Genomic DNA, 17,182 nt, shown 5'->3' with positions numbered 1-17,182 from the left:
CAGGGACACTTGGGGAAGTGTCTCCTGCTATGGTCTGTTGTGCATTGGGTTATTTAGATTAACGGGCATCCTGAAAGGCCAAAGCCACCCCCTGCGACCAGCTTAGAGAAAGGGGAAGACCCAAAGAATGATTAGAGACATCACCGACTGTGTCTTCCAGTAGGATTCCTTTATCTTGCTCTGATGGTAAAGGAAGGATGGTGAAAAGAAATTTAGTTGCGCTGGCATAAATCATTAATACAGCTGCCTTTTAACAAATTCACAAATGACAAGATGAGTGGAGAAAAGGGTGGCTACAGACCCTCCTGTGAAGTAGGCCTGAACCTGTCACTGCAGGGGGAGAGGTAAGAAAACTGCGGTGAAGGTCACGAAGTGGCAGAGAACATGAGGTGGTCCCAGAGCTGTCCTCTAGATTGGATGTCTCTCCTGTGTCGTGAAGCCCCAGACTCTCTTCGTGCCTTTAGTGCTATCTGTGAGGACCCCGGGTGCATGGGCTGTAAATCCAAGGTATATGTCCTCTCCATAGCCTAACTCATGGACCACCGATAGAAAATGGTTGAGCGCGAGGGCATTATGGTGGTAGAAGTTCTTCACGCCCTTGGTACCCGAATTATAGATGTGGCTTCTCAGGGACCATCAGGTATTAACATTGAAAATATCCAGAGGCAGCATCTCTTTAACACTGGAAATATCAGAGGCGGCAGAAGCCCAGTTTATTTAATGGATGGTCCCTTTCTGTATCACACTAGTGGGAGAAAGTTGACGGCTTTGATCATAGGTTAACTGACTGACTTTAAGACTATCTTCAGTGGCTTCTTTAAAGCAGGACGTTAGACTCCGAAGCCTGTAGGACTGAAGGAAGACTAGATCACAAATCCCACCCTCTGCTTCTACATCAGTAAGAGAGAGTGGGCATTTGTGATGAAATGGCATCCTCATAACCATCACGAGGAGTGTGTGTGTGGGGGGAGATGAGTGGAATTTGTTGAAGAAGGTACGCGGGAACGAGTTGACAGGTGTCAGAACTGAAGGGGCCCAGGCAAACAGATGAGGCCGCTCAGCAGGGGTTCACGACTGCTGGGATGAGGGCAGGACTAGGGGAGGGCAGTGGCTGGAGTTGGGGAGCCCAGACGAGGCGCCCCCATGGCTGGGTGTGTGCGTGTTCCTGTGAGTGAGTGGGCGTGAGCAAGCTCAGAAGACAGACACGGAGCCCCACGACCCCCACGGCCCCCTGCCGCCGGGAGGGAGATGGCCCGTCTGGGCTGTGTGGTGTGCGTGGTCAGGCCAGGAAAAATGAGCAAGCATCCATAACCAATAGGGTGTGATGGGGCTCTTTGGACTCTTGTAACAGTGTCTGACCAGAGTAATACGTAGTGCGGGCTACAGGTGTGGAGCTGTTTCTCTGGCTCACACCTCCTGCCATCTTCATGGGCCAGCCATAACCAGTTGAGAACCCCCCCTCCCCCTTGACATTCAGCCTGTGACACCACTTTTCCATCTGATTCAACTGGTATTTATTTATTTACTTGGAGAATAGGAACTAAGTTTACTATTAATGTCATCAAAGCATAATCAGAAAAATGTATGTTTCATAACGCATGATAATTATTTTAATAAGCAAATGTAATGATTTCTTAAAAATTATTATGGTGTATTATTACATGCTCTTTGTAAAAACAAATTGATGTACAGAAACATTTATGTGAGTCTCTCTTTACATTCTCCTAATCCCCCTTTCCAAAAATACCACTGTTAATTTGGGGCATACCCTTCCATACCCTTTTCTGTGCTTGCACAACCGGGTTCTTATACATACACCCCTTCTTTCAATTATTTAATTCTATCAGTTCTTCACGTATTAATTGAATGTTGGATGAATCCATTTATTCATTAATATTTCTTGAGCACATACTCTGTGGCTAGTTTTTGGGAGATTGAAGTAAATCAGGGTCCAGGGTGGAGGTTATAGAAGGAAGGAGGGAATGTGTATATGTTTACAATGTTGGGAGCACATTGCACCTTTATGTGATTTTCCCTTTTAATTTAACATATTATGGAGACCTTTTACATGTCAGTACATGCAGAACTGCTTGCTCAATTTAAAAGGCTGCTTGGTTTTCCATGGCCTGGCTATTCCATGCGGCCATTCCCTTTCAGTGGGCATTCAGGATGTTTCTTTCCTGTGTAGGTCTCTGGCCATATCAGCATTTGCTATGAGAAACACTGCTGCCCTGAACTTTCTTAAACAGGTATCTCTCCCTACGTAGCTATTTTCTCTCTTCTCCTGGGACTAAATTTAAAATCAAATATGCGTAATTTCTTGCTCATTTGTATCCCTGCTCTGTCATTGGGTATGGGTGATTGAGCGCAGACCATAGCCTTAGAAGAAAGCATTTAGGAGTGTATCAGGCATTGTTTAATGCTTCAGACTATGCTGTTGGAGAATGTGGCCCTATTGACCCTGTGGCAAGATGACGGGCCACCATCTTTCTTTCCCTATAGCTGCAACAATTCAGCTTTTAAAAAAAAATTGTGGTGAAATACACATAATGTAAAATTTACCATCTTAACTGTGTCAGCATTGGCTTTTAAGCATGTGTGTGTGGGTGCCCTGTTTAACACCAGGTTGAGGCTTTAACTCTTTCCCTCTTCCCTTTCTGTCCTTCTCCAGCATCGCTCTGACTGTCTACAAAATGTATGTTCCCAAAACAGTGACCCACAGACAGAATGTGATATAGGTACTCATTAGTTCATTCATCCATCGATCATCAAGGATGGATTGGGTTTCTGTTCTAACAGCCCCTGAGCTGGGTGCTGGGGATCAAAGACAAGTTAGAGGGTCATTGACCCCCCAAAGGGAACAACTGAAACCCATCAACTAATGATGAGACTGTGTATCTGTGTGTAGGATTCCTTCCATCATGTTTTTTAGACCTTTGTCTCTCTTTGTCTTCTTTTGGGCTATCTGCCTGCTTCTAGGCTCCCTCCCCCAAGCCCATCTGCACACCACTGACACCAGCCACTTCTCTCTACAGCACCGTTCTCAGCACATCTTGTAGTCATTTCTCTGTCCAGAAACCTCCTCTGGGCAAGTTCTCACCCCTAGCTCGTCATCTGAAGTCCTCCAGAAATGCACAGCTAATGTGCCTTCCTGGTATTACCCTGGGTTCATGGAAGAAGAGGGCTGTAGACCATGACTTACTTAACGCATGGGCCTCACACAAGTTATCCAGCCTTTCTGTGCCCTTTCGTAAAGATGGGAGCAGCATCCCTCACCTCACAGGGTCAGTCAAGAACTTGAGGGAAGGCATGTAACATGCCTAGCTCAGTTCTTGGCACATGGCAGACACCTCATCAAAGTTTGTCTCCATCTCCAACAGGACTCAGTGGATTTTCCTTTGGTGACTTTTGACTTGACCTGCTGCTACCCTTCCTACCCCCCATGGTTTTGAGGCCCTCATAGATGGTTCCCTACTGATTCTACATTTTCCTCCTGTATTCTGGGGGATTGGGAACAAATGAGCACTGGCATAGCTACAACCTGTTTGCAGATGAACCTTCCCTTTGAAGTAGCAGGCAAATGGATTAATGGTTTTCTGCCACGCACAGACGTTGACTATAGGCATTCCTAAGAGAATCAAGGAGGCTCATCTCCAGGGACCAAACAGTGCTGGTTAATTAAATACCATACATTTCCACTGTAACCATCGGGCCAGAGCCAGAGGGGTTTGGCAAGAAAGACCCACAAGTTCCTCATTTTTCTGGCATGCCTTCAAACTCTGAAGTGTCCTCCTCTTCCTCTGAGTTACGTTGCGTTGGAACAGGATGAGGATTGGGAATTTTCCCAGCAAATGGTACGATGCTGGGTCTGGCGAGATCAGTCATTCACCTCTCTCTCTTCCCCTGCACCTCAAATCCACCGGGTGTTTCGATTAAAAGGGGTGAGTCTCTACATTTGTTTAGTTTACTTTGTATTGTCTTTCTATCTCGAAATAGGAAAGGTACTTTACATTAATTGAGGTTTCTGATTCAAGAACTGCCTCTTCAGGAATCTGGAATGTGCTCAGTTAAGTTGGGGAGTTGCTGCACCCCCAGCAGTGGTGTCTAATGGATCCCAGAAGCGACCGCCATCTTTCCCATCCCCCACTCTCCCAGGAGCACACTTTCAGAGTCAGAGGCTGTTTGGTGAGACTTTTCTGAAGTTCTGTGAGATGAAAATCACAGCGTGGCACCATTCACCTGGGTTATGTATTAGCCTAATATTGCTAGATGAGCTTGATTTTTCTCTCTCTTGGGAGAAGAAGCTGAATGTAGAACACGTATAGCACGTTCCCGGAAAATCCCGTTTGTTTTTGGATAACCGATCTGTCTAGATGTCTCTTGACCCTGACCATTTGTTAGATTCGTCTGAGGAGCTCTTAAAATATAGAAACCCAGACCATTGCTTAAGGGTGGGGTCTGGGCATCTGTATTTTTCCTCTCTCCCCAAATTTTTATTTAGAAAAATTTCAAATGTACAGAAAAGTTGTAACAGTATTACAATGAACATCCATCCAGATTCCCCCATTATTAGCACTCTGCCACATTTGTTTTCTCGCTCTCTCTGTGTGTATGTATATGTATATACACATGCATGCACATATGCGCGCGCGTACACACACACACACATACACTCCTTTTTTCCTCAAACAATTTGAAAGTAAGTTACAGATATCAGGACACTTGATCCCTAAACACTTGGAAACAAGGACATTCTCTGTAACTGCAACAGGGTGAGCACATGCAGGAAATGTAAAGTTAATATAATGCTATCATCTAGTATTGGTCCATATTTAGATTGCCCCAGTTCTCCCAACAATGCCCTTTATAACCTTTTAAAAACCCCAAGTGCAATTAAGGGTCACATTATATTTAGCTGTTGTGTCTCTTTACTATTTTTAAATCTAGAACAGTTTCCTAGCCTTTAAAAAATTGTATGTGATAGTGACTTAAGGTTTTTTTATTATTATTTATTTATTTACTTACTTATTTTTAAGATTTTATTTATTTATTTGTCAGAGAGAGAGCGAGTGAGAGTGAGCACAGGCAGACAGAGTGGCAGGCAGAGACAGAGAGAGAAGCAGGCTCCCTGCCGAGCAAGGAGCCCGATGTGGGACTCGATCCCAGTACCCTGGGATCACGACCCAAGCAGAAGGCAGCTGCTTAACCAACTGAGCCACCCAGGCGTCCCAGACTTAAGGTTTTTTTAAAGAATCAGGTCAGTTTCTGTAGACTGTCATCATTTTCGATTTGCATGACTGTTTTCTTACAGTCAGATGTAGGTTAAATGTTTGGGGTGGGAGCATTCTACAGGTGAGGCTAAGTCTTTCTTCATGCATCGCATGAGAAGTGTCATTATTGATGATGTGAGCTTTAAGACTGTGTCTGTCCGGTTTCTCCATTCTAAGAGGACCGTTTTCCTTTTGTAATTAATAAATAATCTCTGGGGAGATACTCTTGAGACTGTTTACATATCCTAATCCCCAACAAGGTTTCACCCAGTGGTTTTAACCACCATTGATTTCTGGCCAGAATCACTGGCTGCTTATGATGCCTGTAAAATGATGATTGTCTGTTTCTATCATCTCTCCATTTATTAGCTGACAATCTTTTTTTTAAAAGATTTTATTTATTTATGAGAGCAGAACATGAGGGAGAGTGAGAGCATGAGTAGGAGGGAGGGGCAGAGGGAGAGGGAGAAACAGACTCCCGCTGAGCAGGAAGCTGGATGTGGGCAGGAATCATGACTTGAGCAGAAGGCAAATGCTTAACTGACTGAGCCACCCAGGCATCCCTGACATCCTTTGTCTAAAGGAGAGCTTTTGCTTCTTGCCCTGCCCTTATCTATCTAATCTTATCCATTCACCTAGCTAGGTAGCTATCACCCTAGCTACCTATTGAACTTATCAGTCTGGGCTCATGAATTATTTGGAAGTGCACAAGTGATAAAACAACCCTCAGTACAAGCTGTTACTATCCCAGATTTGGCCAATGGAAGCCCCATCAAGCTGATTTCTGTGTCCTTTGGAAAGTACCCCTCGAGTGTTTGAGCAACTTCACTGATGTTAGCATTAGCGGATATTCTGTTCTTGCTTGGTGTTCTCTTTGTCCCAGTGCTGGAAGAAGCCAGGAACCTGTGGAGACTTAGTTCCCCAGGACCGCTACTGAGATTATGAAAGCTCCCAGGTGCCAAGATTGAGAAGCACTGGTTAGAGTCCTCTAAAGGGAGATTACCTGTTCCCACAAGGTGTTTTCTCCTTGTCATCCATTATGACCCATTGTCCCCTGTAATTAATGGCATTGATTTGTTACTGAAGTTTAGAGTTTTGTGGGAGGCGTCCCTTGGTGATTCAGGCCCTCGTGGTTGCACTGGTGTTCTGTCATAGGGGATATGAGACATTACAAAAAAAAAAAAAAAAAAAAAAAAAAGGCTGTGTGAGTGTTGAAAGTTTTCAGTTGACCCAAAGACTTCTTTCTACCACTGCATTATTTATTGTTGTATTTTTTGGACATTGAAGTTTTCACATGTTGTAAGACCTTAGGAGATGCTAAAATATAGATGAGTTTCTAAGGATGGGCCATGGCGCCCTTTTCAGTTTCTGCTCTGTCATTTTTAGAGAGTGTGCATGTACTTCATTTCCTCCCCTTCCAGCCAGTTTTCTTTCATTAAAATATCCAGCAGCTCTAGCCTCAGTATCCAGCAGCTGTAAGGAAATGCTCCTGATTTGTGGGTTTTCACTTCCTGGTTTCACATCTTAACCACATCCCACATTGGCCCAGTGAGTCCTTTCTGCCTTCTCAGGACCCATAGCTGAGAATTCTTAAGAACAGTCAGACGTGGGAGGCAGTGGCCTTGGACTTGCATCCCCTCGAGCTGTAAGACCTCTGGTAAAACACTCAATCTCTGTGTCTCTCCCTGCTTGGAAAAAGGGCGTTGGGTGTGAGGGTAGTACCTATGCGGTACTCAGCAGTCTTTGGCACACAGTAGGTGCTCAATAAATGCTAGCTGTTATTATTTTATTACACAAAGCTGGCCATGAATATAAGGGCGGGAATGAACAAGGCCTAGTGTGGACATTGCAAATGTGCCTGCCTTGGTGTCCATGGCCTGTGTTTCAACGTGTGAATGCATGGCCATTGTACGGTATGGCAATGAAGGAGAGACCTGTAATATGTGCTCTGTCAAGTCTGCCTTGTCCATACATTTTTTTGGTGGGCCGTGTGCACATATATGCTCGCATGTCTGTAAAACCTGCATGTGTTACTTCTTGCGGTTGTGTCTTGGGAGTTAAGTGGTCCTACCTAGAAAACACACACAGTGGCAAAGGACAGTGGCAATGGCCCTGACACGAAGAAGGGAGAACATATGTACTCTCCTCTTTCTAGTTGTTCTGATATTGATTTGTATTGTTGGCCGTGATCAGCAAATGCATTTAAATATCTTCAAGACCCAGTTTATTCCATAGAAAAAAGCTCAAAGTAATGTGTGAGAATGAGTTCATGTGGATTGGGCTCTGGGAGTGAAGGTGGTAGCTCAAGTTCAGGGATGCTAAGCCACGGCCTTAGGCAAGTCATCCTTATTCTTTTCCAGTTTATAGCAACTATTGAAGGGAGATGACATTATCATCTATGTACCTCCTCAAGGGAGGTCAAGACTGCATAGTAAACATCAGTGAAATGCTGGGAGGGGAGAAATAGCCAATGACATCCTTAAACTCTCTTAAATGTTGGATGGACAGAGGCACCTGAAATGCAGTGTCTCCTGACATTGGCAACCCACCTTGAACTGGGTTTTAGATTGGGTAGATCTGGCAAACAAGACTGGAACGGTGAAGTGCAAAAGCTGAGCCCTAGAAGAGCAGCAGTCTGGGAATTCGCATGAAAACCTGAGGCTCTGTTACACAGTGTCGCACAAAGCAATTAAGTTCAGATTACAGAGAATGTGGGACGAGATGTAAACAGAATCGGCTCGTCCAAAGTTGAAGGAGAGCTCTGAACTCAGGCAAAGCAGATACTGTGGCTCACTAGCTCAGTGTCCTTGGATAAGTCACTGAACCCCAACTTTCTCATTTGCAAAATGGTTGCTCATTCTGGCTCCTTTCTGTTTCATTTTAACTCAGGTGGTGGCAGGGTGAGATTGGATGATGGATAGCAGAAGTGCTTTAGAAAAGACCACAAGTTATCCCAGAGATGCAGGGAATAACCGTTTCTGCCCAGGGTTAGGTCAGGTGGCCTTTACCATCAGCAACCCCTGCATACCTCGCTGTGGGGCTCGCTTTTCTTGGTCCTATATGTTGGCGATGTGTTTGATAGGACTTGGTGCCACCAACGAAATAACCTTCTTAGAGGCTTTTAAGAACTATTGATGAGCCTGGCAGATAGAAACTAGTAAACTTGTCATTCTTCCTGATACCAGACAGGGCTTTAGAGAAGTTGGAGGCCGAGATTCGGTTCAAGAGCAATCTCCTTATTCTGTTCCAGGTCCTGAGTTCACGGTGTTAGTCTCTCCTTGAAGAAGTCATCACTCTCTTTTGCCATTTGCGTAGCACCAGGTTACATGCTATTTTTTACAGAGAGTTTTATAAAGAAATGAACTTACATGTAACGGCATTTTATGATTTCAGCCAGCACTGGGTGTTCAGATGTTATTTTCAAGTCACTTTTGTCCAGACTGGTGGCTTCTCTGCTTGTGTGTCAGGTTTCGGAGGTTTGCGTGTGGACTTGTTCTGCGTTTAGATTTGTATGTGCAGCGTTTGCTTTTACCATAACATCTAGCAGATAAAGCTCTTCACCCATTTAGGGTAGAACTTCATCTTAAGAGGTGTCTATGGGGGCGGGGCACGGGAGTCACAGGGAGAAGGAGGTGGGAGCCGAGATCACCTTGCCGTCGTCTGGACCTTCTGAGCCAGAACGGGGAATCCGTACCCTTTACAACAAGAGTGCTGTATTTGCCTCTCATTTCATCGGACACCATGGAATCACGGGAGAGTGCTTGGCCCCGGACTACCACTCTTCCTCACTCCCCACCGGGGAGAAGCCAGCTGGGATGCGCCTTCACTGCCCGGGAGAGTCGGGTCCTCTGTGGGTCGCCCTGTGCCGCCTGCGGACAGTGCTGGCAGCACCTGGCAGTTAGCCCGAGAGCTCTGCTTTTGTTCTCACCAGGCCCAGGCGGCTTGTGGTTTTGTACGAAGGGGTGCAGTGTATTTGTACAGTTGCCAAAGATGTGATTAGACAAGATATCGATTCTGAACTTCTGCCCCCTTTCTTCTGTTCGACTCGGTTCTTCCGTACCGAGGTTCAGGCGGAGAAAAATGGAGCGGAGAGAACTAGGCCATTGGCTTTTGAAACATATTGATCAGTGAGCCCATCAGATGGAGCAAAGACCTTCCCCTTTGTATGATGTCATGCTGCATGGGGGCCTCAGTGTGGCCTGTGATCACCCCTGCAGGGATTTGCTTTTGCAGGGAAAAGACTAGAAAAGGAGAAGAATCACTGTAGGCAGTATCCAAAAATAATGTCAGCATTTCTAAATGTGTTTCCTTGAAGTCGTTGATCCCTTTGGTTTTCTAGGCCATGTGGTGGCAGGAGGGAACAGTGTGAGGTGGTCAGCCTCGAGCGACAAACTTCGGAGCAATGCGGGTGTCACTTCTCTGCCATCCACCTCTCCCTGGCTTGGGCCTCCGCTGCTGCCTATCTGTCTGTCTCCCTACCTCACCCCCATCACACATACCACATGCATGTTCTTTCTGCCCACGGTGCATGTCTGTGGTGTGGACAGTCGCATCTGTACTTGAACCAGCTCTAAGCCAGGGCCTCCCAGTTGGGCCGCTCTGGGTGAGCGAGATGCTGTGACCTTGAGTGCCTCCGGTCAAGTGAAGTGTGGTTCTGGCTTTTATCTTGATTTGCCTGGGTTGGCTTTGTGTGAGCAGCCAGGGATCCTGCTAATGGGTCCCCTGGGACAGAGGGAAGAGGACCGAAGTGGATTTGTTGAAGCCCTGTGGGGCATTTGAAATGGCACCAAGGGCAGGCTGAAATCTACTAGCCTTTGCTTATCACGCCTGAGTTCCAGCGTGTTGAAAGGGTGATGATTAGTAAGAAAAAGGCCAGGCTACTTTATCTTTTCCTTTGCACATTTGGGAAAAATTTCCTCTGCCTTGCTAGCATTAGAAGCAGACCATTCTTTTTATTCTACCATATCACATCAGCTTCCATTAAAAATCAACAGCAGCAAGTACAAAGCCCCATCCGTGGAAAAGCGTTTAAGGCAGCAATGTGCTCCAGCGCTTCAGGGGAGGGCTTCCTGCCTTCTGCACCAACGGATCGGTTTCTCATACCCATGCCTTTCTGACCCAGCAGCTTTTAAAAGACCAAGAAGCATTGCTCTGCTTTCTACTGCCTCTCTCTGAGACCAGAGCTGCCGTGCCTCTAGCCATGTCCCAGAGAGCATATTTGAGACAAGTCAGCTTAATTTGCCTGCATGCCTAGGAAGCCTCTCTTTAAAAGCCAGTTTTAAGCCAAGAGCTGTGTCTAAATATTTTGCTTTTCCCATTCAGGCGAGCGACGGAGGCGCCGCTGCCAGGTGGCATTCAGCTACCTGCCCCAGAATGACGATGAGCTTGAGCTGAAGGTTGGCGACATCATAGAGGTGGTAGGAGAGGTAAGTGTGCCAGGTGGATGGGTGGGTGACGTCGTGCGGGCGCTCAGGACCCGCCCCTGGTTGGCCTTGCTGTGGCGGATGTTAGAGCCTAAAGAGACCTTAGCCGCTATCTGGCTGAGTCTCTTCTCCGAGGAACTGGGTTCCCAGACAGGAATGCCGCCAAGCCCATTAGGAGCAGGTGTGGGCCATTTGAAATTACAGCCTTTTTCACATAGTGGACAAAGGCTTCTGAGATCCTGGGCCACTGCCACAGCTCTTCTCCTCTCCTTCAACTGCCAGTAGACTCGGGCTCTACAGAGTGACCCTGAGCCGTCTCTTGAGGGTGAATTCAGTATTCATCATGGGGGACACTGTAGATTCAAAAGGAAGGAGAAGAAGGGACATTTATAGAAGACTAGTAGTATGAGACAGGTGTGACAAGGTTCTTTACACATTGGCCCATCGGGTGGCCCATCGCAAGCACTTTGTTTTGTGGATGAGAAAAGAGGCACAAGAGACTCTAGAAGGAAAGAAAAAGAGAGAGACCCTGGAAGAGTCAGGGCTGAGGGTTGGAGCCAGGCCCACCTGGCTGGAGACCCATTGTTCCCTCCACTGCACCGCATTCCCTTACTGCTGCTTGGTCCTGGGTACTCGGGGCCACGCCTGCTGGTGGAGTGTCCCACCATGCACTGACATGGGCCTCTCGGGCTCTTCTCCCCTGTTCTGGGCTATCCTGGGCTTCAGACTTAGAACCTTATCATTCATTCTGATTCAGCTCATGTGTCTGTATATAGAAATACAGTTCTTCAAGAGCTTTGGTTTCATGAATACCACTGGACCTTACAGAAACCCATGATCAAAAAAAGAAGCTAGAAGGCAAGGAGGGGATTAAGTGAACTGTGACTTGGGTCCAAGTAGAAGGGCTGAGGCCCAGCCACCAGATTCCCTGATGTTCATATAAACGTAAAGTGAGCATGCATCAAAGTTTTATTTAACTCATTAACGAGGGGATCTGCAAGATGATACGGTTGGCTCAAAGAGAATTGTGGAAGAGTATTTATAATGAGAGAGAGAGAAAATACTTGATTCAGATTGCTAAGGCAGATGCAGAAGTACATACTATCCCACAGGGCAGTACACTGCAGCCTTTGAGGTTGTCTCTTCTCTGGGAATAAGGCACTTGTATCTCCGACTGTCCAGATTCACTTTCATTGGTATCTGAACAGAATCATTCTCATCACTTTTGGTTTTCTGCCGGTTAACATCCGCACTAAGGGAATCATAGTGAATATGGTGTCAGACAAAGATATCTCTTGAGAATCGGTTACTGGGACTCCCAGTGTGACACTGGGAGGACACAAAATAACCCCTATCGCCTATTTCCTAGTTTTGGAGAATTTGTATTAATAGGCCATTAACCATTTTGGAGAGAGAGAGAGAGAGAGAGAGAGAGAGAGAGTGTGTGTGTGTGTGTGTGTGTGTGTGTGCAAGTGAGCAGGGGAAGGGGCACAGGGAGAGGGAGAGAGAGAATCTTAAGCTGAGCACAGAGCTTGACTCTCAGCTCACTCCACGACCCTGAGATCATGACCTGAGCTGAAATCAAGAGTCGGATGCTTAACCAGCTCAAATACCTAGGCATCCCTCATTCATCATTTTGTATCCCTGTTGCCATCAGGGCACTTAGGAGATATTTGTCGAAAGCTGACTGAGTGAAACATGAACGGACAGCAGAGTGGAACATTTATGCTAGTGGTAGAAGGACAAATTTGGTAAGACGGAATCCATGCAAGAAGTTCCAAAGGAAATAGTAAATAGTGTGACTAACTTAAAAAAAAAAGTTAAAATTTTGGTATAATTTGAAGAAACTTCAGCAAACCGCCCCTAGAGAACAACAAATAAGAAACATTTTACAATAAATGATCATGAAAAGTTATTATATATATCACTTATGAAATTATACTAAAAAGGTACTATAACAATGATAAATAGTAAATAAATCTGCCATAAACACAAATCCCACAAAGAAAAACCTTTACCATGAGGAAATGTTCCACACTCCTCTTAATTAAATAAATGCAAATTAAGACAATAATGGGTCCTGCTTTTGAGAATCCTAAGAAAACATTTTGCGGTTAAGACTTGGTAATACCAAGGAGAAGTGACAACTTTGTATATCTTTATGATCCTAATATGAAGCTATTTAGCAGGGTATGGCAAGAGCTGTAAAAATCTGAACTAACATCCTTTGAGCCAGTAATCTCACTCCCAGGAATTTATCCAAAGAAAATGGTTAACAGAAAAAAAAAATATATGTGAAACATGTTAATTGCTTGTGATAATGAAAAATAATCAAGAGAGAGAATAGTTATGTGAATTAAGTGATATTATTCAGCTAGAAGATTGTGAAGACATTAAGATGGTAAACCCAGAGGTCTTTAAATCTGTATTTATTACAATACTGTGTACTATAATTTTCTGTTAAATTCTGCTAACCTGAGAACTTTTCAACAGCAGGGATCTGGTTTTGATCTATCTTAAATTACGTGGTACCTGGAAGAGTGCCTGAAACCTAATACGTACCTTAATGAATGTTTTCTGAATAAGTAAGTGAATAAATGGAAATATGAAAAGATTTTTTTGCAAAAGAAATGAACAGATCAGGACACAAAATTGCATACACTAGGACACAGCCATGTAAAATACATCTCTGTCTGTGTGATTGAAGACTGTAAGGGAATGAGAATTGAAAATTGTTGTGTCACAGAAGCAGTTTTCCTTTAATGTTATAATAATGTTTTATGAAATACAAAGCAAGATAAGGAAAATTATTAACACATTCCTGGGAGATAGTGCCCACCCTCCCCTGCCCCTTGGCTGTAGGGAATGCGGGCTTGGATCACTGAAGGAGAGGAGGGATCACAGTTGTTAGTTAACTCTTTGCACGGAGATGACTTAGGACATCCCTGCTGCAGGACCAGTGTCCTCTTAAGTGCCACACTTCATGATGATCTTGCTTCCCAGAGGAAAAAGGAAAAATATGTAACCTAGGATATTTATGTAAAATAAAACATAAAGGTTGGCCTTTTCAACCACATTTTTAAAAATTATATGATCAAAAATGAGTTTTCTCATTATGTCAGTTGACTTGTAATATTGCAGATACTGGGCCATTGTCACTGCATATTATAAAATATGTCTTTTTATAATGGATGTATAAACGTCAGTGGGTATTTTCTCATTCCACCGGAAACTAAAAAATAAACATCCCAAATCACTAAGAACTCTTCAATCATAGGGATAGATTGAGGTAAGACCATAGTTTTGCAAGACTTGGAAACCAGTCAATCTATTGGACAATAAAAATACGATAGATGATATCATGTATATGTGTCTAAATATGTTATATTATTCTTGACTGATTAACAGATTGATTCTACAGTATTGCAAAGCTAAACACACACACACACACACACACAAATGCACACACACACCCTACTCCAAAGGGGAAAAAAAACCCAGACAACTCTCAGGAGGATTTTGGAGGTATGGACTGTTTTTTTTTTTTTAAAAAATAATTAATTAATTAATTGATTTTCAGGGTAACAGTATTCATTGTTTTTGCACCACACCCAGTACTCTGTGCAATCCGTGCCCTCTCCAATACCCACCACCTGGTTCCCCCAACCCCCCACCCCCCACCCCTTCAAACCCCTCAGATTGTTTTTCAGAGTCCATCGTCTCTCATGGTTCACCTCCCCTTCCAATTTCCTTCAACTCCTTCTCCTCTCCATCTCCCCTTGTCCTCCATGCTATTTGTTATGCTTCACAAATAAGTGAAACCAGATGATAATTGACTCTCTCTACTTGACTTATTTCACTCAGCATAATCTCTTCCAGTCCCGTCCATGTTGATATAAAAATTGGGTATTCATCCTTTCTGATGGAGGCATAATACTCCATCATGTATATGGACCACATCTTCCTTATCCATTCGTCCGTTAAAGGGAGACGCAAATTAAAACCACATTGAGATACCACCTTACACCAGTTAGAATGGCCAAAATTAGCAAGACAGGAAACAACATGTGTTGGAGAGGATGTGGAGAAAGGGGAACCCTCTTACACTGTTGGTGGGAATGCAAGTTGGTGCAGCCTCATTGGAAAACAGTGTGGAGATTCCTCAAGAAATTAAAAATAGAGCTTCCCTATGACCCTGCAATTGCACTCTTGTGTATTTACCCCAAAGATACAGATGTAATGAAAAGGAGGGCCATCTGTACCCCAATGTTTATAGCAGCAACGGACTGGTTTTTTGAAAAGGGTTGAATCAAGTAGAGAATCTTAAAACATGATATTTTTTATATATTAATTAAGTTGGATATATATCTTATTTAAGACCATTTAAGATATTTTATATCTTATTTAATTTTGCCTGAAAATATAAAAACGCACATTCATTTGCCATTTGTCACCATAAGCTCATAGGGTCAAGGTGTTTTCCTTGAATATGGGTTTGTTGGTTTGAGTTCCATCCTCTCTGCTTCCATAGTGCCTGCTTCATGATTTCCATCAGTTTCTTTAAAATGGACTGATACTAACACAAGGAAAGCAACCAGAGTACCCCCTCCTTCTAAAGAAAGTTCTGCAGTACAGTGCCCCCCACCCTGTCTCTTCTGGTTGTCTTATCTGCACCTAATTTGGCAGCAGGTTTTGTTTTTTCTTTTTAACTTTCACGTCGTTTACCTTTTCCCCTCATCACCACAAACTTTGTCTTCACACCTACCTGGTTTTTGAGCCATGTAACCACATGGTGGGCTCACAGAGCAGCGGCCTGGTGCAGGTTTGGGTAGATGCAGCCTGACCCCCGCCTGGCAGGAGCCAACTGCCAGGCCCGAGTGCTCGGCCCAGATGGGTGAGCTCAGAGGAGGAATTCTGAAGGCAGGGCTGGCTGGGCTGAGTGCACCTGGCAAAGTCACCTTCCTCAGAAAAGTACGTAGAATTCCTCTGTCTCCTGACTAGAGACAGGGACCCAGCACTCATCGTTAGATTCAGCTTTGTGAACCCAAAGGAACTGGGCTGCCAGTTCGAAAGGAAGAATAGCAGACTGAGTTCTTGTTGCTGTTTTTTTTTTTTTTTTTTTTTAAGAAAATCACTATAAATACACACTTGTGTCTTTTTTGTCCAGAGTGGAGAGGACTGGTCAATGCAGGTGAAATTGTAATTATAAGACCAGAGATGGTATATAGACAAGCTTGTCAGGAGTAATGGCATTTGAGGGCCTCTAGAGTTTCAAACCTGGCTTATTGACCTATTTTTTAAAGTGCATTGAAACCTCTGTGTTTTCCTTTCTGTGTTATCCAGAGCCTGGGAAATGAGCCACTTTTCTTCTCGTGTTGGATGAGCTTGATCTCAACAAGTCTGTCTGAGTTGGGGCCCAAGGAATATTCAGAGATTCTTGCTTTTATTTGTTCCTTGTGGTTTGTTTTTGAGGTATTTTTCAGTGGTCCCTAGTCAGGCTCGCTGTAGATCAGTGGCTTTCATTTCAGATTTTAAGCCTGACCTGGCCTTATAGTTTGCAAAGGTGGTAACTTGCACTTTCAAGAAACATAGGCATCTTCTCATACCCACAACGTGGGTTTGGTTCTCTCACCTTGAGTTCTATGAGCTGTTGAAATTCTTCAGAAGTTTAACTCAATCAGACAACCTTTGTGGGTACGGATGCGCAGTTATGATATTGTGAGTTATAATAAGAACTATATATGTCTGGTCTCTGGCACAGAGCTCCTAAAACTCTTGGAATTTCCTATAAGAGTGATAAAGGTGTCTTCCCTTATGTTAATGAGGTGACTTTTTGAAACACCTGAGCGAAGAGCCCAGTTGCCAGTGGAGCCAATGGTGGAACTTTCAGCCCCACCCACTGACCCTGGTGAGGGGAGAGGGCCTGCAGGTCGAATCAGGTGCCAGGAGCCAGTGAGTTAATCAACCATGCCTATGTACTGAGGCCTCCGTTAAAAACCCCAAAGGACAGGATTCAGAGAGCTTCTGGGTTGGTGAACATGTGGAGGTGCGTGGGGAGTGGTGCCTGGAGAGGGTCTGAAAACTCCACGCCCTTTCCCCGTGCCTTGACCTGTGCATCTCTTCCATCGGACTGTTCCTGAGTTATATCCTTTTCTAATACATCAGTGACCTGGTAAGTAAAAATCTCCTGCTCTAGGAAATTAATTGAACCCGAGGAGGGGATCATGGGAACCTCTGATTTATGGGTCCGAAGGGTAGGTGACAATCTGGACTTGCAAGTGGCATCTACAGTGGGGGGGCGGGCAGGGAACAGAGCAGTCTTGCAGGTCCCAGCTCTTAACCTGTGGGATATGCAGCTGTTTCTGAGTAGAGAGTGTCAGAATTGAGTTAAATGGTAGGATACCCAGCTGATGTCTGAAGAATTGCTTGTTGGTGTGGGGGAACGTCTCTCACCCCCACACACATTGGAACTGGGTCCAGGGTTCCCAA

General features: G+C 44.6%; 1 protein-coding gene across 6 annotated transcripts in view; it reads left to right on the top strand.

The window, feature by feature from the left end:
- Positions 1–17,182, top strand: part of SH3KBP1 (SH3 domain containing kinase binding protein 1) — a 339,463-nt gene that overhangs the window by 169,350 nt on the left and 152,931 nt on the right. For all 6 annotated transcript variants that reach the window (XM_059158548.1, XM_059158547.1, XM_059158544.1 and 3 more), the window contains one exon: positions 10,593–10,696. In XM_059158548.1, the coding sequence (XP_059014531.1) occupies positions 10,593–10,696 (104 nt within the window). The remainder of the gene's footprint in view (positions 1–10,592; positions 10,697–17,182) is intronic.

The sequence above is a fragment of the Mustela lutreola genome, chromosome X (assembly GCF_030435805.1).
Source record: "Mustela lutreola isolate mMusLut2 chromosome X, mMusLut2.pri, whole genome shotgun sequence".
Taxonomy (NCBI): Eukaryota; Metazoa; Chordata; class Mammalia; order Carnivora; family Mustelidae; genus Mustela; species Mustela lutreola.
The sequence above is the reverse complement of the archived record's forward strand: the minus strand, read 5'-3'. Positions and strand labels throughout refer to the sequence as shown.